Source organism: Daphnia pulicaria, chromosome 1, assembly GCF_021234035.1.
Source record: "Daphnia pulicaria isolate SC F1-1A chromosome 1, SC_F0-13Bv2, whole genome shotgun sequence".
NCBI classification, from domain to species: domain Eukaryota; kingdom Metazoa; phylum Arthropoda; class Branchiopoda; order Diplostraca; family Daphniidae; genus Daphnia; species Daphnia pulicaria.
This window is the reverse complement of record NC_060913.1, coordinates 27,029,937-27,053,632: the sequence shown is the minus strand read 5'-3', so window position 1 is coordinate 27,053,632 and position 23,696 is coordinate 27,029,937. Positions and strand designations below refer to the sequence as shown.

At 39.0% G+C, this 23,696-nt stretch overlaps 2 protein-coding genes and 2 long non-coding RNA genes across 7 annotated transcripts in view; 1 reads left to right on the top strand and 3 right to left on the bottom strand.

The window, feature by feature from the left end:
* Window positions 1–17,441, bottom strand: part of LOC124315387 — a 48,905-nt gene extending 31,464 nt beyond the window's left edge. The window contains exons 1-6 of one of the 2 annotated variants that reach the window (XM_046781041.1): window positions 17,345–17,441; window positions 16,982–17,210; window positions 16,814–16,915; window positions 16,686–16,748; window positions 16,558–16,620; window positions 16,452–16,493 (exon numbers count right to left, since the gene is read on the bottom strand). In XM_046781041.1, coding sequence (XP_046636997.1) covers window positions 16,452–16,493; window positions 16,558–16,620; window positions 16,686–16,748; window positions 16,814–16,915; window positions 16,982–17,210; window positions 17,345–17,362 — 517 coding nt within the window. In that variant the 5' untranslated portion in view covers window positions 17,363–17,441. The remainder of the gene's footprint in view (window positions 1–16,451; window positions 16,494–16,557; window positions 16,621–16,685; window positions 16,749–16,813; window positions 16,916–16,981; window positions 17,211–17,344) is intronic. The other variant, XM_046781049.1, reaches the window with a different exon arrangement.
* Window positions 91–23,062, top strand: LOC124319181. Of its 3 annotated transcripts, none has more exons than XR_006912885.1 (12): window positions 91–778; window positions 866–955; window positions 1,016–1,381; window positions 1,594–1,810; window positions 4,403–4,481; window positions 19,095–19,150; window positions 19,249–19,456; window positions 19,517–19,816; window positions 19,902–19,979; window positions 20,425–20,544; window positions 21,411–21,545; window positions 22,946–23,062. It is a non-coding gene; the product is annotated as an uncharacterized LOC124319181 (long non-coding RNA). The 3 variants fall into 3 exon arrangements; XR_006912891.1 differs by lacking the exon at window positions 22,946–23,062 and adding an exon at window positions 22,805–22,887; XR_006912879.1 differs by lacking the exon at window positions 21,411–21,545 and having other exon boundaries at window positions 22,946–23,058.
* On the bottom strand, window positions 4,153–7,372 carry LOC124318888. The gene is made up of 4 exons (XR_006912583.1): window positions 7,249–7,372; window positions 6,295–6,759; window positions 5,227–6,099; window positions 4,153–5,159 (listed from the first exon to the last, which is right to left on the bottom strand). It is a non-coding gene; the product is annotated as an uncharacterized LOC124318888 (long non-coding RNA).
* LOC124314637 (poly [ADP-ribose] polymerase tankyrase-1-like) lies at window positions 20,551–23,522 on the bottom strand. The gene is made up of 2 exons (XM_046779888.1): window positions 23,270–23,522; window positions 20,551–23,200 (listed from the first exon to the last, which is right to left on the bottom strand). Exons 1-2 carry the CDS (start codon window positions 23,421–23,423, stop codon window positions 20,910–20,912), a joined length of 2,445 nt encoding a protein of 814 aa, XP_046635844.1. The 5' UTR covers window positions 23,424–23,522; the 3' UTR covers window positions 20,551–20,909.
* Between the last annotated feature and the right edge of the window lie 174 nt (window positions 23,523–23,696).

Below are 23,696 nucleotides of genomic sequence, written 5' to 3'. Positions count from 1 at the left end.
TCCTTAAATGCATTCCTTAAATGCATTTTTACAGTGAGATGAATCTCGTTAGGATTTCAGATTCATTTTTTACCATGTTTATAGCCACGCCTCCATTTCAAGATTTTTTAGAATCCAACCAGTTGATTCTGGTTTTCTATTCTGTCGTTATACTTGATAGTGAAATAAATCACTGTATAGCGGGGGGAGGGGAAGATTGTTGTTGCTAAAATTCGGTAAAATTTGAATTTAATGTCAGTGAATATTATAACGAAATCAGCTCATGAAATCCTCTCATCAGGATTGTTCTTAAAGTCCTGTTATTATGGCTCTTTTATTAAGGTAGGGTACTTATTTTTCTATTTTGTAACTTTGAATGATAACTTTGAGTCTTTGATTTTTGAAACTGAATTAACGCGACAACGAATCTAGTTCGACATGATAGTTTGACATGACCTAGCATTCCCGCGCTCAGAAGAGTTTGAGGTTTCTACCGCTAGGTGGCACGTCTATTGTCGCTGTCTCGCAATGAAAAATCGTCTGCTGCTTTGCTTTCCCTCTCAAATCGATTTGATGTTCCTGTTGGATGTTCCTGAACAGATTAATGTGGCTGACCATCTAACTCGGGTTCTGATATACATTTAATTGTATTAGTTCGATTAATGAACATCCAACATGGAGAGGAAAAATTGTGATTTTGCAATACCGATAGGTGGTTAAGAAAGTTTAGTTGAGTTAGAAATTTAGGCTGACTAGAATTGGAACCTTATTTCAGTATTGAATACTATTGGTAGAAATGGTAGTACATTCTTTTGTCTGGTCAAATGAGATGATGTATTTCTTTTTAAGAGAAAGTGTTAATGTTTGTTTCTTTTTAATTGACTAGGTTGGAGTATGTTTCGTTACCAAGTCAAAGATGGATAAGCCAAGTAACGGGCATGTTTGTTTTTACTGGACAGACATAACCAAATTCTGGGTAAGCAGACAATATTTTAAATAACTTTTCAGCAATTTAATGTACATATTCTTCTTGCAGATGCCTGCAACCAGCAAAAATGTGGTTGTTTTGTGATCTCCCATCTCCATGCTCCACTCCATGCTGTTTGGACTGGTAAATAAAACTAAGATTACCATTAGAATGATTATGGGAGCATAATTAGAAAAGTTAAACTTGTCACATATTTGTGAAAGGTCAATTCCTGGCCAGCATTTATCATATGTAAGCTCACTGTCTATGTAAGGCAGTTTGTTTGCTCGTTTAACCCTTTCTTTTTTGTGCAGGTTTGAGGCCCATGTCAGCCATCATCACCGCATAATATTCTGCTTCCGCTTGTGCTGGCAAACCTGCCAAAACCTGTCATCAGTAACAACCTCAGCCTGACCTCTGCATCTTCACTAATAGGTGCTATTAGTTTTTTTCGTTACTTTTCTTAATCTGTGAACTGCTAGATATTTGTAATGATGCATGACTTGCATAAATGCAGCATGTTTACATATAGAAACCTTTATTCTCTTGTTTATAGCAAAAAGAGTTCACACACTGTCTCAGTTTCATCTTTTCCTTACCTTTCCCTACCAACATTTTTCGTAAATTCATTTTCATTTTTTATTTAGATAAAAATCATCTTCTTTGATTGCAGAAACTACCGGCCGAGTTACGTCTCTCTTCTTCCCCTTTCCTTTGAATGTCCTCGTGTATTCCCATGTGAGTGTGGGGGTATTCACGAGGACACCCTTTTTCCAATCGCCTGGTGGATTCAACTTTCCAGCAGATGGTTGGAGCTTGGTGTGCTGGTGGATGGACGCATGGTTGTATTTTCCGGGCTTCGAGGTAGGAGAAAATGTCTCTCTATTCTTATTTTTTTGACTGTTTGATCATGGGGATTGTTTTCTCTTTCCATTTTTGTTAGGGTTCATTAAATATCTTTTTTAGAATGACTGCAGAATTGCAGATCAGGCTTGTTTTTGTACTTACAACTTTGTCTGTTGATAGGCAATCATATTCATAAATATTGTAGCTTTCAATACTTCCTCGTTAGCGCTCGTTAGCTAATTTTTCATCAGTTAGTCATAAAATCATATTTTGCGATTCGTTTCATTGTGGACGTTCTTAGACGTGTACGATTAAGTACAATTGCAGCCTGGACTTGTCTCCCCATACTTCTCAGGTGGTCATTTCTTAAATTTATTGCTTAAGAGATTGATTGTGTCGTTCAAAAAGTGATCTTGGGCATTTTGGGAGAACAATAATGGTTTAAATTTTGACTTTGTGATGCAGCTTAATAAGTCATGGCCTTTGTCTTTTAGAACGTATGGTGTCAATCCTGGATAATTCAGTTCAATCTGCAAATTTATTATAGATTATCAACATCAAATATCTTCATCTCATCTCAAAGTTTCTGTTTGATTTCGTAATTTTTCGAGGTAGTCGATGTCATCCGACGATGATATTCTGTTTTGGGGTTCATCCGCCAGCATTTTCAGGATCAGTTCTTGACTGAACTGCAGCTCAATTTCTGTCATCACAAAAGGACATTTTTCATTATTCATTTATTATCGGCTTTCGAATCCACCCAGATGAGAACATTTTTCGGCTTGAAATCGCGTTGGACCAGTTTCATTTTGTGAATGTAGTCGAGTCCATTGGCCAACTGTTAGAGAACTTGCGCAGGGGGAGGCATTGGGCCGAAGTATTTCCTGGGATCTCCTTCATTCAAAAATAGTCTTTCCAGCGAGGCTTGGCACAACTCCAGAGCGAAAAATCTGTCTTAAAAAATAATTCAGTCAAATATAATAATAAGGAATTTTTTTGGGTACGACATTCACCTCAATATTATGCCTCTTTCTGCGTGAAACAGTTAGATTACATTGGGGTGGTCAAGTTTCCTCAAAGTTCCTTCTTCTTGTCTGGTGCCTTCGGCGTGTAGGAAAACTCTTTTGACGGCCACTGGTCGACGATTGACACCCCAAAAGCCTTCAAAGACGGTCACGTAGCCTCCCTTTCCCAGCACTTTATTCCCGCAATCGATTTCCATGTTATGCCCCAAGAGTGTAGCCCAACACTTGTATTCCGTCTGCTGCTGCTGTCCAGGGAGTGTCAAAGTTCTATAATGAGAGGGCGGCCGGGCGGGTGACGCAACCGAGAACATTAAGACTCGTGACACAAAGTCTCGACTTGTTTGTAACTTGAAACGTTTGTTAATTGAATTCGATTGATATTAGCCATTTTTGAGGCTTGGTTATTCGATTCATCACGGTCTAATTGAGACTAAAATGTCGTGACGGTCACGACGGAGGGAAATCACTGACTTTGGTGCTGTGCGTTATTCCTTGGCGAACTTGAACGAAAGTAGAGCAACGAAAATAAAAGGAAAAAATCGAGCTGCAATATGAGCCGTTCGGAAGTCATCCTCTATTTTGCTAGAGATAATTGGAGTATATCCCCGCCGTAACGTGAATGCTGCAGCGCTTTTTTTCGCAGGACGCCAGATATTCCGATTGTGTATGGGTGTATAAATAGGAAGGAATGGCATTTTAAGTAGTCTTTTTTATTAGTGTGGCGTAGAAAACAAATAATCGATCTCGAATGATCCTGCTGATAGCCTCAACGGACTGTGAAAGCTACATCCCCATGCAGATTAATATCGAGATAAGAGGGCTATAGCTCTTTCTTGTTTTCTTGCGCGACTTGAGACTAAATGGAAGGCTTTAAAATGACTTGATGATTTTTCTTCTTTATTTTCTTGGTTATTGCCAGCTGTTTTTTTTGTCCTTGACGTGTAATCCTGCCGGTTATCGAAATTACGGTTTAATCTGCGGGCTAAAAACCAACTTTTCTACTTCACCTGTTGTGACACAATCTGAAAAGGCCTTGACTCAATTGTTAATGTAGAGATATGACTTAAAGAAATTAAAATTCCATAATAATTGTATTTCCTTTATTCTTGTAAACGAACTTAAGCTAAATTAATTGAAAAAATTTGACACTTATTACATTCCATTCACCCATTTGAAATAAGTAGGGCAAAAGAACAAATTAAAAATTGCATAACAGAAAATGCTGTAACAGAAAATTGTGTGAATTGCAGTCATTGGCAGTAGGCCTATGTCGTTTAAAATCACAGGTCTTTAGTTAAAAACATTGTATAATTCTCATAATAAAGAAAATTAAAAACAGATTTATAATTATATAATTATAACTGTAACTCTTATAATTCTAATGATTTGACCAATGATTTATAATTATTTCTAATAATGTAGTATTCCCTTGTTAATTTTCAAAGTTAATATTTTTTGTTCATTTTTATGCTTACGATATTATAATAACTGTGCATGGATCACAAATAATATAGATTTTAGACATTGACAAATGAGTTAAAAAATTTTGCAGTTGCTTATTTTTAACTATAAAACTTCTTTTTAGGTGATGACATGGTGAGATGGAGCCAATCATTATCTCCACGTCTTGATCGCAACTTCCTGGTGATCCGCCTCACGTCAAGGTAGGAAACCTTAACGCCTTATTGTCTTTGTTATTCCTTCGTGTTTCCATTGTATGATCGTTTTTTTTATGGAGATGAAGTAGGCTGTTGCGTACATCAAGGAAGCGATCTTCCATAATAATTCATTTTTACTTGTTGAACATTTTAGTCTTCTGTATGGACACTTGGTAGAGGACTTCGTTTATCCCAACTGAGTTCAAAGATCACACTTTTTTTTTAACCTTTTAATTTTTTTTAATCAATTCTCTTCAATGATCAATTGATGGGTGTTCAAAAAATCCGAATTTTTATTTTGATAACAACTTTTGCTTCCCGTAATGGCTGGCATTTTTTCTTCTTCAGTTCTTCTTCACTTAGTTGTTCTGAATTTTTTTAAAAATCTTTAACAGCTTCTTGTCAAGCAATTTTGCCTCTTGAAATTTTTTCTTCTCTTCGTTGTCGCAGTCTTCGTATTCGCCACTGCAATCAATTAGAAATGCCGAGCCTATTCTGTTCATCAAGGCGACTTTCAAGTTATCTCTCCCAGGCTGGGGTTTATTATTTATGGGTTGGTTAATCAGGAACGCAGCGTAAGGCTTTTTCTTGTCACAAAGGTTAAAGTTGTTTATTTTTGAAACAACATCGGCCGATGAAATCCTCTCGTTGAGATTGTCTTCTGCCTGCATTGTTCTCTAATTCCTGCAATGATGAAATTTCACCCAAATTAAATTTGCTATTTCAATCTGGCTTATTTAACGGAACTTACTTGGCAGATTGACTGGCTCATTTTTGAGAATGTTTTGTAGAACATTTATATGTGAACTAAAAGGATGATCACCGCCTAGTATAAATAATTGACAAAAACAAGCAAAACTAGTCCCGCGGTAAAAAACGTCGCTCTTGGCGGTTCGTCTTGAAAGATTAGAATAATTTCCCTTCCCCATTACCCCATTATCTTCAATATTTCAGGAGAGTAACAGTTATCCCTTTCACTCCACTGATTGAATGGTCTTCTCCTAATTTTTTTACTTGTTTACCAAGTCCCAAATTGGTCCATTTTATTAAGATTTTTTTTCCCAGTTGAATCTAACCAGATGAGAACATTTTCGTCGATGGATTAGTTGCATTTCATGAATGTGTGCCAGTCCCTTGGCCATATGGAGGCAAACTTTTTTTTCCCGGGGGATGGGTCCACAGTGTTTCCCCGGCTTCGTCTCACCCCCAAATTTTTTTGATCCAGCGATGCCTGGCAAAATTCCAGCGAATAATATCTGATTTGACGGAACCAATGAATGAAGTATACTTCATTTTCAATATGTGTAAAAAAATTTGGCGACATTTGTCATCAGCATTTCTACACATTTGACAAGTGCATTCCATCAATCCTTCTCCCCATGTCGCAGTGCTAATATCGGTCGTAGGAAAGGCTCCTGTTTCCTATCAGGAGCCTTTCCTACGTCCGAATCTGATATGAATGCTATTTTTAAAAAGTTCGTTTTTTGACTTGTTTGTTTTTCACTGCGCCTGTACAGTTTCCGTGCAGGATACTGTACATGTTGTACTTTTGAAATCTAGCGGTTGACATCCACATCCCTTTTCCTTCGTGGTTGTTGGTTTCGAATTTATCTTCTTTCAGGACCTCACCAACTTCCATAATCATCTGATATGAATGCTATTTTTAAAAAGTTCGTTTTTTGACTTGTTTGTTTTTCACTGCGCCTGTACAGTTTCCGTGCAGGATACTGTACATGTTGTACTTTTGAAATCTAGCGGTTGACATCCACATCCCTTTTCCTTCGTGGTTGTTGGTTTCGAATTTATCTTCTTTCAGGACCTCACCAACTTCCTACAAGTTGTTTGTTTCCGTTGTTTTCGAATGCCATCAAATTTTATCAAATTAATCCAATAAGATGTCGAAGTATCGCCTGTTGCCTCGTTTCGGCACTCGCAGGTTTTATGCCTTTTTTTTCCAAAACGGATTTGAACCGTTGCTTGGTAGCCCGTACAAGTTATCCACGGCGTGAAAACGTGAAATGCTCCTGTATCCACTGAGCTCGTGCTCTTTTGGTGAAGTTTCGAATTCAATGATTTTCGATTCTTTGTTGATGGTTTTTAAAACGCCCGGCATTTTGAGTGGTTTCAGCTACTTTGAATTCTTCTAGAGTTTCTTCGTTGAGTAAAAATCGAAATAGAGCAGGTCCCGATATTTCGTGCTCATCTTCGGGATTTGTTATCAGCATGGGGCACGAAACTTTTGATGGGACACGTCACCGAAATAGACTTGCAAATCTGTGGGCTACTTGGTAGTGATGTGACGTTAGTGGATTTTTGAAACGTTTAAGTTATCCGTTAAGTTAACGGAGCTTTACTTTTTGACGTTAAATTAACGCGTTAATTAACGCGTTAATTTATAGCGTCCGTTAACGTAAGTTGCACGTTATTTTCAACGTTATTTTCTGAAAAATTACACTCATTCTGAAGAAAATGAATTTTTTCGAGTTCCCGAAAGCATGTTTTTGAGTTCTAAAGGTCAGACTAAAGATACAAAATACAAATCAAGTATAGAATTTTAATTTTTATACGCTAAACCAAAAAAAAAATCTTCGAAAAAATCTTGAAAAAATGCATTTTTTGAGCATTTTTAAGCAAAAAAATGTGTTAATAACGTTTCAAAATAACGCATGAAAATTTCAAAACGTTTAAGTTATTACGTTAAGTTAACGGACCCCAAAAACCTCCGTTAACGTGATGTTCACGTTAATCGTTAAAGTTAACGTCACATCACTACTACTTGGCAGTATACCTTCAAATATACTTGAAAGTAGCCACTTTCACGTACAGCAGCGTATATCCTTGTCCTGTTGAGACACTCAACTTTTGCCCGTACTTGGCCACTAAAACGTTAAAACATCCCCAATTCGAAATTAGCAAACCTTGTAGTGGTAATGAAAAGCATGGCACCATGAGGAATCTTGATGCACTGATATACGAGGGGTAGTCGACTCGAAAAAATATTCGTACACCCCCATATTTTTAATGAAAAATATGAAAAAAATACGAAAAAATACGGAAAATACGAAAAAATATAAAAAATATAAAAAATATAAAAATAAAAAACACACAATTTCCAAACTTAATATACCTAGATCCCACGAAATCATCATATATCCGCGCAAACAGAAATCAGATCACATGGGATAGGGATGTTCGACATGTTTTTCACATTTGTATCCATCGCGGCAACGCAGCAGTCGTTGGAAGTTTAATCTGCTGGAGAGCCTAAGGCATCTGCATTGTGCCTCCCTTTGTCTGGGTGGGTTTTGGGCTGGGCGAGGGGTTGTCAACTCAAAAAAATCCTCGTACACCCTCAGATTTTTTCAAAAAAATCCCTAAAAAATCCCAAAAATCAAAAAATCAAAAAATCCCAAAAATCCCAAAATTCCAAGAATTTTGGTTTAATAAATCAAAAAAATTTTACAAGAATCAATTTTTTTCGTTATCGATTCTAATTCCCCTTACTGTGTTAATAATTCCCCTTGGGCTTCTGTCTGTCTCTTGGTCTGTCTGCTGTCAGTGCCATGCTAGGAATTTTTGATGGGAAAAATGACTTCTATAAATTCTGGTATTTCTAGAGAGGATGACGATACATGGGAATTGTTAAAAGAAAACAAGGTAATTGTACCTGAAAGTATTAAAAAAATACTTAACGATCTCAATTTTAGTGGAATTCGTGCGTTGGCTAAAAAATTAAATGAGTCAAGTGTCATGATTGAAGAGTACATCCGAGATGTACTTGGTGATCCTGATGTTCTCGAAATTATGAATAAAGAAGAAAAACTACAAATATTTGGATCTATCTTTTCACGGTGCCCGTCCAAGTTCAAACTTTCACCTGGGCACAAAGTTACATTCCAAATTTTGTCAGAGGTTTGCAAAGAAATTGTCCAGCGCTGGACAATTATCTGTAAAGTAAAGCCACGTCAATCAATGGGTGTTCAATGACTTCCATCTGGTAAAATAAGACTTTATAGCAATCTGAAAAAATCTGAAAAAATCTGAAAAAATCTGAAAAAATCTGAAAAAATCTGAAAAAATCCCAAAAATCTGAAAAAATGATTTTTGGATTTAAGATCCGTACACCTTCGGATCGAGTTGACAACCCCTCGGGGCTGGGGGTGAGGTGGGGTGGTCGGATCGGATGGGTCAGACAAAGCGGGGTGCAATGCCTGAGGCTCTCTAGCTAAAAACTTCCAACGACTGCTGCGTTGCCGCGATGGATGCCGCGAAATGTGAAAAAATATTTCGAACAGCCCTATAGGAATTTTCTGGGAAACGATAGCTATTAGCTACGAAAATATCGTTTTTACTTTAAAATCGATACCATTTGAAATTATTTTGAAAGAATAAGATTTTTACAAAATCTGGAAAAAAAGTGACAGCGGTGAAAATTAAAAAAAAAACAGTATTTATAGGCTATATATAGACAATTCAACTTGAAATTGACAGTTTTTACCTAATAACAACATCAGTCATGCAACTGACATGTTTATTTGGCAATAAAACCTCAATCATAGTACATTCTGAAATTTCCCAATTTTGGGAACGCTGTCAATTTTTTACATTTCCCTATTTCAATCCATTCTACTCAGATAAATGAGTTAAATATGGATGGCTGCAGCTAGTTTTCTTGGAAAAATATGGGGAAATATTAAAAAATATGAAAAAATATGGAAAATACTGAAAAATATGGGAAAATACGAAAAAATATGAAAAATATGAAAAAATATGAAAAATATGAAAAAATTTGAAAAAAATATGAAAAAATAAAAAATATGAAAAAATAAGAAAAAATATATTTATATTTAAATATTCGTACACCCAAATCATGAGTCGACTACCCCTCGCTGATATAAAAAAATTATTAGTACGAGGTTTCCCTTTGTCGTTTTTCTACGCTTGTAATGCCAATCCATCGCCAGGAAAGAACTGGAACGAAAGTAAATGAGGTAATTTTTCCGATTTTATCAAGGTTTCTTTAAAGTTGCGGTGAACGAATAGTTGAGGCGATACATTGCAAATTCTATTGCGAATTTTTGGCACGATTTCGAATCTATAATCTTCTCTGCGTCGACGCTAGCATGTTTACATTTAAATCAAAATTTTCAACTAATTGATGTGTGACAAGAGGTATAACATATGGAATTGTACTTTGGAATCCTTCCGCCCTTTTGTGATGTAAGAGAGGAAGAGTGCGATGAGATTGTAAGTAACGGTTTCGTGTGCCTTAACTAGTATCTGGGCGTGGTTTTTTAAATTATTATTTTTGTTTTGTTCGGGTTGATTTTAAAAGCTTCAGCTTCAGTATTAAGACATACGATGGTATGCTGCTAGTTGTAAATTTGTCAGATTCAGAATTAAACTGGAGTGATTGTTGATGGGCGTCCAAAGAATTTTCGGACGATTCTTTAGATGACTTCTTCTTTATAATCTTCTTCGTATTTGATTTATATATGATGTATCATTTTTGTCTTGCTTTTGCACATTTTGGGTTTCTTTCGGTTTCAAACTCAATCGACACTTTTTCATCTGAAAAATTCCACGAAATTCCACCACTTGAGGTTCAAGTAAAGAGACATGGTTTGAGGTCAAGCAAAGCCAAGAATGAGGTCTCGATTTCATCCTTTGTCTTTGAGTTTTTCTGTCCTTTTCCCACGTCAACTATTTCCTAATACATACATACAAAAAAAAATCTAGATATTCCAATTCTGGGCTCGATTCCAGTTTTTCTCCGTGGAAAATCTACTTTCTCTCTCAGCTAACATCCAGTCTAACTAACGAACCAAAATTGAAGGCTAATATATTAGCCTTCAAGTTTGGTTGACAGATCTATAGAACAATGGTATAGCCACAGCACACAGCAGCTAGAAGCTAACAACTATTATACCATTATTCTATAGCTCAGATTAGGGTTTGTTTAGATTATTATTTAGGCAGTTACAGCGTCTCCTATCCAGTTATTCCGTGGCACTTTGCTTTGTATTCTGTCGGGATCAAGAAACTCTTTTCCCCTAGTTCCGGTTCCATAATTTCTTTCAAGTCCCTGCCGAAATTGTCGTCCTCTGGCGAATGTTTCAAATCGAAAAAAGTCTCGTCCCATTTCACGTTTGTTTGTGAACGCGTTGCCATTCGATTGTGTTCAAACGGTTTCAAGTACATTTTGATGTCGCCAATTAATTCAATGTCGGCTTTGGTTATGTGGGCGATTTCCAGCAATAGTCTCATGTACTTTTCGTAGCGATCGCAGTCGAATGTGGCCGTCTCCGCCGGTCCCAGTAACTCACCACTTAACTCGGCAGCTTTTTTGAATAACTGGGTGGCCGCCCTTTTCGATGATTCCGAACCTGCAAACGTGACTGCCTGCGGGTACATTTCTAATAGTTGGCAGAGATGGTGAGATTGTTCCGAGTGGAAGATGGGCGATAGTTTCTCATACTTGTCCTTGATGTTGTCGTTTAACATGACTCGTTCCTCGAGATCGGCCATCAGTTGATAAAAGACGCAATAGGTGGCACAGTATTTAAAGTGATGCTGCAGTCGCGCAAAATTTAATTCGCTTATTTTACTTAGAGCGGAACAGTTGGGGCAGTGGTCGCCATGCCATACTGTAATGGAGTCTTGATCCGATCTATCGGCATCGTTGACGTCTTGGCTATCGTCACTTTCAAGTAGCGTAGGCTGCGAATGAATTAACTTAATCGGCGACGACGGCAGCACTGGTGAATGTTTTCGAGCCATTTTCTTGGGTGACGATAGCCTGTCGGATTGCAATTGCCCAACGGCTTTTTCCGCAGGCTCAAGAATAATACCAGATGACGCTGGCTGTTTCCTTGGTGCTTTTTTGGTCGGAGTCACGGGTTGTGATACAGTTTTGTTCACATTTTTGCTTGCCCTTGGTAAATATTCTCTCGAATATTGAGCCACTGTTGATGACGTTGTAGGCAACGTTAACGACATGATTAAACTCGTGTGTAATACGGATTTCTATCACAGCTTTCCGTTTTGCAAAGCTACTTGTGTCACTTACTTGCAATTTCAACCGATCGATGGCTGCGCAGTGCGCTAATTTTATTGCGTAGAAGAGTGTCGACTAGCAGAGAGGTGCGGGTCTCTCTAGAGCCAACGTCGTACTGGTTCTTGAGTCTTGTTTATTCAAAAACGCTGTTTTCAGTTTAGAAACTTTTACGCAACATGCTGTTGCCTGGTGACGCTTCTCCTAAAGTGGGCGCTGGTCGAACCGGTTCGAACCGGATTGAACTCGATTCAAATGAACCGCCTTTTTTTTTTCTTGTTTTTTTATACTTACCGATGATTTTGCTTTGATGATTTACCATTTCGATGGGAGTTACGTCTTATCCTGGTGCCTATTGAAAGTATTAAGTGACTACCTTTAAGCGCCTTTTAAGTACGCCGTTCTCTCGTTTGAAATTTTAAAATAATATAGGCTTTATCTTCTTTATTTTCTTAACATGGCAGCCATTGGATGCAGCAACGTCTCGCCCATGTAATTTTATCAGATGGTAATGTGGTCATGTGAGTCATGAAATGTGCAGTTGTCGCACCTCTGTCGTAGCCGAGTTTCCATTGAGGCTTGTTATAGTTGTGTGTAGCACATTTCTACGGTCACGTCCCGTACAAAACCCATAAACGGAAGGCGACTGTATCCAGTCTCGCCTGTTAACTTGTGAGCGACGAAACTGTGGTGGCAAGTTGTTGTCCAACTCTGAAACGCAGCTGAGCGAAAATCAGCCGAGTTGTATCAATTGACCATCTAGGGCTAAAGGTATTGGTAATATTAAATGCTTTTGCATATTTGGTCGGTATCATTTGTACTTTTATTTGTAATATCAAGGATTTTGGCGGATTTTTGAAATGGATTCTCAAGCAGGATTTGCCGACAGGAGATTCGTTATGATTCACGGCGACTATTACCGGACGAACAACAAAGCGAATGAACATAGGCGACCAATTTTAGTGCAGGCCTGGTTTGCTGAATTTGTCGATATGGTTACCAACGAAGTACTTTTAAATAAGAATTATCAATCTCCTAAAATTAAAAATGCGACAGTTTACGCTTACATTAAGAAATTTGGCGCCTTCGAAATATTTAAAAAAAATGTCGGTTTTCTAAAAAATACTAAAACTTATTTTGTAAGGGTTAGGCCAGCAGACAATCAAAAACTAGTTCAGGACCAATTCGTGGATATTTTGAATGATGTTAAAGAGAAACGAAACAAAGGCACTCACCAGAAGATTGACAAAGATTTCTTGAGGGAAATGCTTGAACGGATGATTGATTTCTGCAAATTACTCAAGACGTATAGAATGGAAACTGAGAAATCTGAGCTTTTCCAGGCGCAGTGTCAATCGGAAGTGGCCAACATAGAAATTGACGAAAATCCTGAAAATCCTGAAAATCCTCTCTACTGACGTTTGCCGATTCTAAAGGGAAACAAGGACACCTTCAGTTCAAAATTCCAATGCAACCAACTGTTCGTTCGCGACCGAGCTCAATGGAAATGTGCCAATCTTTTTTTTCTCTAGACTAACCCCCTTTTCCACGATTGATTTTGTATTTGTCACTTGAGTGTGCTTCAATTAGTAGTGTTGCGTCAGTAATTTGTTGTGTCGTGTACGAAAATTTTTAGTCGGTTGTACCCGGTTGAACCCAATAAAACAAGTTGTTAGACGTTGAATTCAATTCCAGACTTGGAATGTAATGGGACGTTGTTGAGTCGAATCGTACAATTTTGGACCTGAAAACTTCTACCGTCTGTTTCTCCTTACCCGAAAAGAGGCGAGAAGGTTAGAGTTGTATATACGTAGTTTGTATTCCTATATATGGAACTATACATGATTTCGAGTCTCATTTTTTAGAAGAAGAGAAGGTGTCACTGTCCTGTTATGGACATGTGGCGTTGGAAAAAATCAGAGGAAGAAAAAGAATTCGAAAAGAGACAAGCCAATGAAACCCATGGCGATTGCAAAAGCTGGGTCTCAATTCTTATTGGTGCTGGCACGCATCACTCTTCCGGCAGCATCCAGCATACGTAGATAAGACCATACGTCTTGTACGCATCTCTCCTTTTTTTTCTCTCTCTCTTAATGTCCATCTTTTAGAAGGATGCGGATTGTCGTTCTCATTGTTTGTTCTCCTTTTGATAAAAGTTTTTACGATTTCTTGCGGTTGTATGCGGCAGGAGAGGGAAGTCTGGGAGCGACGAAAGCGAGTTTATAGCGTCTGACCAAATAAGGCAACTTTCGGAGCTATGCCAACACACAGGGAAATAAATCCAAAGAAACTGTGCCCGATATCCTATACACCGACATTTCCTTTAGGGCAGTCCTTAAATGCAATACGTTTGGCCGCGTTTGGCAGAGAGGCGAGTGTCTTTTAAGGGTTTCCAGTTAACGTCCTCCAGGTTTGTCCTTTCCGTATTGCAATAAACCAGTGACTTTGGCAAAAGGGCAGGTGCAACAGTCGGGACTGAACTCGGACTCATGCTCACGGCTGTCTAGACTAAACTGCCTGACTCGCCAACTGATGGAATTGCTCAAACTTGTCAAATAAAATAAGTATTAAATAAATAAAATAAAAACGGGATCGACCGAATGAAACCAGCGGATGATGGCGGTTGTTATCGTTTGAACGTTTGATTGCCGTATATGTGCTTTTCGCCCCCTTTTCTGTCCACTCCTTCCTTTTTTCCCTGTTTCCTATGTATCAAGGCCTTGTATATCGATACAGATGGGACTTGATACATAGGAAACAATGGAAAAAGCGAAGGAGTGGGGGCGAAGTCACATATACGGCAATCGGCAACGCCGAATAAAATGCTTGAAAAATGTGTCGAAATGGGGGTATCACGAAAATCGTGATATCTCGGACATCTTAAAGAATTATAGAAAATCCTTTTGGATTCTGAAAGAGGGATGAAAGGGCTACATTTTGTATTAATTAGTTTTTTTGTAGAAGCCGAATATACGGCTAAAAGCGATGTAGTCGGAGGGGGAGACTTTGGGTTTTCGTGATATTTCACGATTTTCAACCGTGATTATCTCGTGAACGGGAAAAGATAAAAATCCGGACTTAATTCCGTTGGAATCGCCTTGCGATTCTGAACAGAACAGACCTAGTCCGGATTTGTAAAGTCTTTTTCCGGATTACGATCCGAAAAGTACCTCCACCAAAAAGAGGGTATTTCGGTCCGGTTGAGTGGGAGATCGCTTGTTAAATTACGAAGCTTGCCCTTTTCACAACTACGTTCTTCGTGCTTGCATTATTTCTTATGGCGCCTACTGCTAGCAACCCTAAATTAGATAGGATAGATAGAACATTTGCATTTTGGAGCGTGCCAAGAGCACGTAATTTGGTCCATCAGGATCGAGTAGTCCAGGCCGTGGGAATCAGCACGCAGAAACCAACCACTATCTCATTAAGGTAGGATGCTTCAAGGAATTCAAAAATTTTTATTTGCGCTTTCATCGAGGTTGTGTGTGCTCCTGTCAAACGTGCGCTGCTCGCAACTGCATGAATTTATCGTTTGATGGATAGGAAGTCGACTCGTACTTTATTATTAGTTTCAATGGTTCAGAATTGTCTCGTTTTCTCTGCGCTTTGGGAATTATTTTCTGGTCCACCAGTTATTAAATCAGATGAAATAGATTTAGTCATTTTTATCCCCCAAATTGTATTTCTATCGTTACCGTATATTAGCGTACACCACAACCAAAATTCAATGTAAGAAAATGGGAGTTCAACTACGGTGAAAGATCTTCCTGCAGCAACCAACCAGAGAAGTGGGTAAATTGACCTGCACTTTCGTCTTGCAAATGAGCCAATCTCTGGGCTACGATCTGCAACCAAACTGAATCTCCCGCTTCGAGTTCGATCGTCGACTGGAGCGTAAGAGTTTCCCAATCACCACCACCGGTGGTGGAAGCACACTCGGCTCTCCCGATTTGTACATCATTAACCATCAAACCCACATCAAGATAACCGGGTGCAGAATACATCACGCTTACTCCGCTGAAGGTAAAGAAATAGACTCCTTTGCGTGGTGCTGTGAATTTTCCTGTTTTTATATTCATGGCTCCACCGATGTTGAGTCTTTCCATTTCGAATGGAATTGGAACTCCTGGAGTCGAGAATGGGCCGGTTTTTTAAACGTAGAAATAGGTGGGCAGGGATTTCACGTCCGCGTATCCAATCCATTTTTGCAAAGCTGCTTTGTTGCGGGAAAGAAAACACCATTCATAAGAAATTGTTGAGTGCTCTCAGTTTTTTTTTGTTTTGTAATGAAATGCACCTGAATCGTTTGATTGTTTAGTGAAATCGCAATAGACGTTCACGATTTTGTTGCTTTCCATGATGGAAAACAATCCGCTTTTTTTATGACCAATTTTCTGGAGGTCCCCGCATGAGCCGGGCATTTTGCCGATGGATGAGGCGGCCGTACTCTCTGCAAAATAACTTTCATGCTTAGTTAAAGGCAAAAATCTTTAAAATGGGATTGGCGTACTTGTCAATTCCGTTGTTAATTCTACGATTTTGGTCTTTGAACTTTGAACATCTTGTTTAACGACTATAAAATATAAACAAATGGTTAATTAAAATGAGTTCTCAAAATACAGTATGCGGCGTCGTTCGTAAATTTTACCGTTCAGATCATTTTTTAAAGTTTCAATCACGGTGGTTGTTTCAGTCAAACGTTGTTTCATACCTTCAACATAATTTGTGAATACGAATTAATGTTTTAATTGATTGCTTTTACGCATGCTATCAAATTTAATTGATTACCATTCGACGTTGATGTTAGGGTATCAACTTTGGTATTGGAATCGACTAAAGTTGGAGTAGTTGTTGTAAATCAATAAAATTAAGGTTATTGAAATTTGTCCACTATAAGTAGTTTTGTAATTTAATGTAATTACTAGAAAATTGTTTCGCCATTTCCTCCAAACGTTGGGTGTTTGCTGAATGTCAGAGTAAATAATTAAATCATTTATTTAGTGCAAGCCATAATGGAAATAATATTACCTTTCAGATCAATTTTTAAAGTTTCAATCACGGTAGTGGCTTCAGTCAAACGTTGGGTGTTTGCTGAATGTCAAGAGCATAAATTATTTTTCAATCGTTTAGTTAATTGTGAGGCATAATGGCCATACTTTTTAGATCATTTTTTAAAATTCCAATCACGGCGGTGGCTTCTTTCAATTGGTGTTTCGTATCTGCAAAATGACTCGATAGATAAATTTAGATCGACTTATATTTTGCTATAGGTTAATCCTATTACCGTTCAACTCATTCTTAACATTTTCAATGCCGGCAAAATTCGTCGACGTATTTTTTATTTCCTCCAAAAGTTTTGACGTTTGTGCCAATTTTTGGTTCGAATCTGAAATTTATGTACCGTACTTGCTTAAATGTTGGATATTTTCTATATTTTTAAATTGAAATTTACCTTTCAAATCCTTCATGCATGTTGTTAGGAATACAACGTGGGATCCTAACAGCGTCGATGTAGGGTAATCGTGATAGGTCATGTCCTGTTTAGAAGTTGGGGAGTTGAGAGTTGGGAGCGTTGCAGGATTGTAAAAATAAAAAGAGGAGGGTGGAAGGAAGCCATTGGTGCTGGATGGCAGCTGGACCGAGGCGGAAGAGGCCATCAGACCAGACAGGACCAAAATACACTAAAGAATCAAACACATTTAGTTAACAATATTTAATAAAGGCTCAAGTTATTATACGCACACAATAAAACGGTGGTGTTAATACGCAGTGGCTTTATTAACACAAGTAACAACAAATTTAAAGAATACTTTACCTTAATTAAATTGGTCATAGTTGCGATCGAGATTTTATTTGGACTATCGAACTTCTTACTTACTGAACTGTCGTCGTAGTCGAGTGTGTGGAAATTCAGGGGTCTGTCCCGTCTTTTATAGGTCCGAATCTTCTTTGACGGAGAATGAAATTTGTAGTTTTGATTTTAATAATTCCTTTTTGCACATCAGTGATGTACAAATAAGGTGGCAGTAGCTTTTAGCAGGGCGTGGCAGATACTGGAACAATGCGGGAGTAACTTCACTGGATGTGGATGACCCCTCCAATTTTTAGATACGTGATCGAGATATGCAAATGAAACGTTTCAAGGTCGAAATGTCACTGGATTTCGTATGTTAAAAATGAGCAGTATAGATGGCAAACCTAAATTTTATGTAATTGTTATGCAGATATTCGTAAGCTGATCAATTCCTAAGAATATGACATAGCCAAACATTTATTTCAAGACGTATTTTGATGCAAGCCATGCAAGCAATCTGTTATCGCGGTTGGTTTCCCATTGAGGCGGTTACAAAACTCAATGTTACGTAACAATGTCGAACAAATAAGGACATAAGGTAATAAGTCATCTTCAACATTATATCCACAAAGCGCGAGAGGGCGAGCCGCGAGCCCATGTCGTTGGTGACTGTGATAAAATATCTGATTATTAATTCCAATCTCGTGTGAAGTTGTAACAGATTGGCGTGACGTGCGTTCCCCTTTTTCATTTCTGGTGCTGTCGCAGCTTTTCGCCTTTTCTATAAGTTTCATCTCTATGCATCAATCACGCGCCATCTGTGCATAATTCAAATACTCCCCATTTAAAAACCCTTAAAACTCAGTTGGGGATAGCCGTAATACATTTAACCTCATTATCTCATCTCCGAATTACGCAAATTATTATGGCATCAACCAAAACTGCATGCCAGCCAATCCAAGTACGACATCACCGCATTGCGCTGATTTCAACGTAAGGAAATGCGAAACTTGCCGGGAATGTGCATGTTAGCGCGACTTATTCTAGAAAATTATACTTACTTTGAATCAAAGATCTCTAGTGGTTTTTTTCCTGTATCAAAGTCATGGCAGACAGGTTCATTTTTCGGTTGCTACCGTCATATCATAACAAGAGTTCACGTATTAGCGGTATTGTTCCGAATCGGAGCCAGACGAGGCTTCCCCAGCCACAGCAACAATAGTCCCCTTGGGCGCGTAGTACTTGGAGCAGAAGACAAGTCGCAGTCGGAGTCGTTGCTCAGCAGCGCAGTTGCTGACAAGTCAGTCAGAATAGAGTCAAAGTCACGTTTATTGAGTGTGTAAGCCTGTAAGGGCAAACTAGGTCGTGCCTGCCAGCAGGTAGCCGTGACAGTAAATCTAGTCCCCCCTTTGTATCGTTGAATATTTCCGTCTCTTGAAATATAATAAGTTTAAGTACCAACCCCACGCGTTCTGAACAGGTATTAACGTAATCATTTTCGAAATCGCATTTTAATTGTTTCCTCCCAGTCTCAGATTTTTTTTAAATTTCGTCTTTGACGCTTGATTTCGCTCCGTTTGTGTGTGATCCAAACTTAAATTTATGCAAACAGCTACTGATGAATTTTTGTTTTTACTGGAAAACATGTAGGTCTATAGGCCTGTTTCCCCTTTAATGTCGTACTTCATGGTATTTGTTTAAATCAATCAAAATTTACTTATTAGTTACTATCTTACAAACTATCTTTCTAATGGTTTTTCTCTCCCATCAGAATTTTTTCCATTGCCTATGCTGCGATGCTGCCAATCTTGCTGCAATTCACAAGTGGTAAGCTGCATGTATAAACACTATCTGAAATCGAAGATGATGGGCCACTTACAACTTAATTATTATTTCGCTTAATTTAATTTTCCTTTTCATTTCAGCTGTTTCCAGTTTTTTATCTCCTCAGTTTGGTTTTGTCACTGCCAACCAACTGATGTGTCAGTTTCCGCAGTAAGAAGACTTGTCTGGTGTGAAACATGGAAAGCCTTTGCGAATGAACTCCCCACCACTTGGATGGATGGACCACCTACTGCTGTAGCATCTAGCAAATTGTTAAAGGACGGACGACGGCACGGGTCGAGTGTGAGTGTGAGTGTTTATAAATGAACAATGACGTTCGCTCGTTAATAATTTTAAATTCTCTTTCAGGGAAGTCAACACTACTTGGTGGCCAAGAGGGATATTCTGTTGAAGTTTCACGAAAAGAGTGGGCAGTTTGTCGCAGCCGCCCAAAGCCCAGCCATTAGTTTTCCGTTGAGGATCGGATACCTTGTATCTTTCACCAGCCGTTGTCTGGGCTAAAGATGCCGAGGCGAGTTCATTCGACAACGCCTCCCAGTGGCTCTTCCTTTACCAGATGCAAGAGAAAATAGACTTTGCAAATCTTTTGTCTCTAGTCCTGGGGGTCGTTTCCGGATAGCGCAGTCGTGGTGCGGATGTGATGAGCAAGTAGCATTCTGACTTGCTATCATAAAATTTGGTTCATCACTCTAAGATTTTCCTTTTTTTTTCTCCATTCGGTCATCGAGTCAAGGTCCAGGCCGTGAATGTCAGCATACACAAAGTGATTTACTTTGTTGGCGAGATCCAGACGAGTCATCATCACCTTAAGGTAAGATACCTCAAGGATTTTTTTTTCTTTCAACTGTCGCCGTTATTATGTGCGTCCTCGAACTTTCCTACAGCATTCACAGGACTTAATGTTAAGTCAGAACGATGCAACATGGAGCTTCCAAGGTCGAGAATGGGCTGGTTTTTTAAACGTAGAAATAGGTGGGGTCAAGGGTAAATATCATAGGTAAATCAAGGGTATAATAAATTAGGGTGGGACGATTAATTTGGGTTTAATTATGAAATTAACTTCTAGGATGGTTAATCTAGTTCTCCCCTCTCTCGGTGAACTCTTTCTTACCGGCGAATTTTTTTGGTTTAAATCTACTCAGTTTTAGTCAAATAATAAACTTAATTAGTTTATTCTTGATGGGATATTGTGTTTAATGTATTTCGCCATCAAAGTACGATATTTCATAAATAATAACGAAGACCATTTATTCCAGGAAATTTTCTTCCGGCTTCCCGACCTCAACTCTGGATTCCGCCCTCTGTATTTCTCAACATCTTGAAGACAACGATTTTTGTGATTGAACCTTCTACACTCCACCACCGCCGTTGTTCAGGTGAAAACACTTTCTTTAATTCTGGTGCATATTATCCCTAGCTGTTTGATAGCACAGACATTTTCGATGACTTCATAGACTATTTGTGTTTATTAATTGACAGCACCAAGAAAATGCCAACATTGATACAGAGAGAATAGCAAAACTCTACAATAGTTTCAACGTACATAGTTCAGTCGCCTCGTTATAAACTTCCGCTAAGATACCCAAGCCCTAATGTTTATTACCGTAGGTTTAAATGCTTTATTACCCCTGTTATCTAAATCTCTTGTTAGGACATGATACTATTCAGAAAATAGGTAGACAGCTGTTTTCTCAGACGGGCGATCACCTCATTCGTCTCTCTTGAATAGAAACGGGTAGAATTAGTAAGAGTTAACACGACATACATTGGTTGGATAGAAATTATGTTCTTGCTTGTCGCAGTAACCAATGCCCACCGCTTCCCTTTTCATGAATAGCTCGATAAAGTTCATTGTTTCTGCATTTTTCGTTGCCTTGTTAAGAGGGGTGACTCCATTCTTGTCGGCAACGTTGGGATCGGCTCCCAGTTGAATGAGATGAGGAACATTTATCGTAGGATTGAGTCCCAGTATTGCGTGGTGAAGAGGTGTCAGTCCATCGTTGTCCACTCCGTTGATGTCAAACTCTCCCGTTTCCAGAATGACGTCGATGATGTCCGTCGTCTTTGCATAACGCGATGCCAAATGAAGTACATTTAATTTGATCTCGTCAGCGTTAAAATTAAATCCATTTTTGATTAGCGCACGAATCATTTCCAAGTCAGAATTTTTAATGGCGCGATCTAGAGCCTCTTCTGCATCCGGTTTGTTATCTATTTCCACGTCAACTTTCCCTTTCAACAGATTGGCGATTTTTCCGCCCAGCCCGTGCTTGTTGTCCATGGCGTATTCTAGCGCAGTTCGCCCGTCATCGTCCATCAAGTTGACATCCACGTCTGGATTATTCAGGAATAACTCGACGACCTGCACGTCTTTTGCGTAAGTAGCCGCCTTGTGAAGTGGAGTGACTCCATTCTTATTACCAACGTTGGGATCGGCCCCCTTTAGAATGAGATGAGGAATGATTATCGCAGGATTCATCCCCTCTATCGCATAGTGGAGTGGTGTATTTCCGTCGTTGTCGACTCCGTTAATGTCGAATTCTCCTTTTCTCAGAACTTCGTCGATGAGATCCGTCGTCTTTGCATAAATTGATGCCAAATGAAGTGCATTCATTTCGATTTCATTATATGTTTCAGTGGTGATATGGACTCTATTTCTGATCGTTATTCGAAACATTTCTGCGTTAACTTCGTCACTTTGGGATTCTTCAATGCTGGCAATGCCTTTTTCCACCAACCGAGCAACAATTTGATCAGTTAGCCGCTCGTTTTTATTCATCTTGGCGCAAGCGACAATTGCGGTTGCGTCGTTTTTGAAAATAGCTTCATCTTCAATATTCTTTAGTAAGACATCAATGATTTTCATGTCCTTTGCTTGACTTGCAGCCACGTGAAGTGGGGTATGGCCTTCAATGTCTAGACGATTGACATCAGCGCCCTTTTGGATCAAATGCTCGGCCGTGATTTCATTGGATTTGAAGGCGGCGTAATGAAGTGCAGTCACTCCTTGTTCGTTTTGATCGTTGACATCGCCCAGTCCTTTGACTTTTTTAACTTCCAGGAGTAGATCGATGATGGCATTACCGTGTACTCTTTCCCATGTTGCCACATGAAGAGGAGACATCCCGTTGTTGTCGATTATGTTGGGATTGGCTCCATTCTTTATCAAATATTTGACGGCAATGGCGTTGCATGCAAAAACGGCAGCGTGAAGCGCAGTTTGTCCGGATTCGTCTACATCGTCGATATTGACTTTGTAGTGTGCTAGTAGCAAATCAAAAATCTCCGTCTTCGTTGCGTACATGGCCGCTATTTCAAGTTTGTTCATCCCGTTTGCGTCGCCTATTGTGGGATCGGCACTATACGGAGGTTTTAGAAAATGTTCAACCATTTTGGTTTTCGAAAGTGTAATCGCATTATTTAGCAAACTTCCTGCCCTAAGGAAGAAATCAATGTCCAACTCTTCACTCTCCATCAGTGCATCAACAAGCTCGGTATTTTCTAAATAAATGAAAGTGAATAAAGGGTGCCATTCGTTCACATTTGATAGCCTGTTAATGGAATCCAGTGAAATGGTTTTTCGTTCACTTTCATGAGGAGAAGAGCATTTGAAATAACCCTCGTTTTCATATCCAGTCATTCGTTTGATGACCAAAGTGACAAAGGTCTGGCAGTTGGAGTCGTCGGCATCCAAGTTTTCTGCAACGATTTGATGGGCCCAAAGTAATGCTAATAGATCTTTAATCGTACCTTTTCCTTTCAAATTTTCTTTAATAGGTTTCACTTTGATTCGCTCTGCGCCATCCAATTTGCGCTTGACGTCGTTCTTGTTGCCGGATCTCTGCAAGATGATGCATTCCAGGTTCTTTTCCAATGACCACCAATCGTCTCCGTCTGTTTGACTGGTCGTTTTGAAGACGACGAAAGTGTGGATGGCTCCTCCTGCATCAGCTTTGCCCGTGCTACTCTGGTGGATTTCGAATTCCTTGATTTTCGACTCTTTGTCGATGTCTTTTAAAACGTCCGGCGTGTCTGGTAGTTCAGCTCCAGTGTATTCCAAAATTTCCAGAGTTTCTTCGTCGAGTAAAAATCGAAAGAGACCAGGTTCCGATATTTCGTGCTCCACGTCAGGTTCGTTATCGGCATCGGGCACGAAGAGCAATTTTTGCTCGTCGTTGCGATCATACCAACAACTGCCACTACCAACAGCAGCCAACCACCAAACGAAATAAAATTGAACGCGTGAGCACTTCATGGTATGTTCATTTGATACTCTGATGTTTTTACAACAATTATAAACCTTGCTTTTTCGTTGTTTGTGACTGTGCCTACACTCTGCACGTACGTTGGAGTTGGTTTCAGCACTTTGACTGAATGGATAAATGAGCCTCCCTTATTGAACCAGCACCTGAGATCTCATTTTTCATATTGGGTCCGTCAGCGACTGTTGGACTTGGCGTCTGATTACGAGTGTGTGATATCATGGGATTAGTCGCCCAAATTAGTTTTTTTGTTTGTGTAAGCAATG

What these genes read in the sequence shown, in the direction of transcription:
- LOC124314637 (XM_046779888.1), bottom strand. Translation starts at nt 23,423, where the DNA reads ATGAAGTGCTCACGCGTTCAATTTTATTTCGTTTGGTGGTTGGCTGCT. An exon ending in GCACGAAATATCGGAACCTG is followed by an intron (nt 23,201 to 23,269) that starts GTCTCTTTCGAT and finishes CTGAACTACCAG; the next exon opens with ACACGCCGGACGTTTTAAAA.